Here is a 685-nt window from a genome sequence, read left to right as displayed (position 1 = left end):
GCCCGTCGGGGGACGGGCGGGGGGCCGCGACGCGTCGTCGGCCAGGTCCTGTCTCTGCGTCATCAGACCCCCGAGGGGGAGCCGCTCGTCGCCCGGGAAGCCACGCGTGGACAGAGCCCACGGCCACGTGGCTCCCGACGTCTCGGCACAGGGCGAGAGGGCGGGACGCTGTCACCGGCCGGCTGGCTCAGCGCCCAGGTACCTTGAAGATGGTGTTCTCCTCCTCCTGCTGCGGACTGTGGCGCGTGGCGTGTTTCCAGGGGATCTGGAAGCGCTTGGAGTCCCGGTGCAGCCAGATGAGGCCCGGGTACAGGCCGCTGTCCACCTGGGCCACCAGCCAGGGCTTCAGCCGCACTCTGCGGGGGTGCAGGGCCATGCTCTGGGGGAGCGGAGGAGTGAGCGGCGGGGGCCTCTCCCCGCGGGCGGCCCTTGGGCTCGGGCCCAGAAGCCAGACGTGGGCAAGAGCCGAGCCAGGTGGGCAGGACGCGGGCTGGCCCGGGGACGCGGCCCCCAGCGCCGCCCGCCAGGGCGCCTTATCAGCAAAGCCGATCGCATTTCTTCTATTTAAATCCCGAAGCAGGAACAGCGGGGTGATGTCATCGCCCTGGAACACCCCCGCCGAGGCCGAGCGGCAGCACCGGGCCCTGTGGCCCACGGGGGGGGGCAGCGGCCAGGGGACGGCCCG

The 685-nt window shown here is 72.7% G+C and overlaps 1 protein-coding gene across 1 annotated transcript in view; it reads right to left on the bottom strand.

The window, feature by feature from the left end:
• Positions 1-685, bottom strand: part of IRF6 (interferon regulatory factor 6) — an 11,958-nt gene that overhangs the window by 8,482 nt on the left and 2,791 nt on the right. The window contains exons 2-3 of the mRNA XM_012734211.1: positions 203-379; positions 3-141 (exon numbers count right to left, since the gene is read on the bottom strand). Coding sequence (XP_012589665.1) covers positions 3-141; positions 203-376 — 313 coding nt within the window. The 5' untranslated portion in view covers positions 377-379. The remainder of the gene's footprint in view (positions 1-2; positions 142-202; positions 380-685) is intronic.

The sequence above is a fragment of the Condylura cristata genome, unplaced genomic scaffold (genome assembly GCF_000260355.1).
Source record: "Condylura cristata isolate star-nosed mole 26May11 unplaced genomic scaffold, ConCri1.0 scaffold00050, whole genome shotgun sequence".
In the NCBI taxonomy this organism is placed as follows: Eukaryota; Metazoa; Chordata; class Mammalia; order Eulipotyphla; family Talpidae; genus Condylura; species Condylura cristata.
Note: the sequence above shows the minus strand (reverse complement) of the source record. Positions and strands in the feature narration are given on the sequence as shown.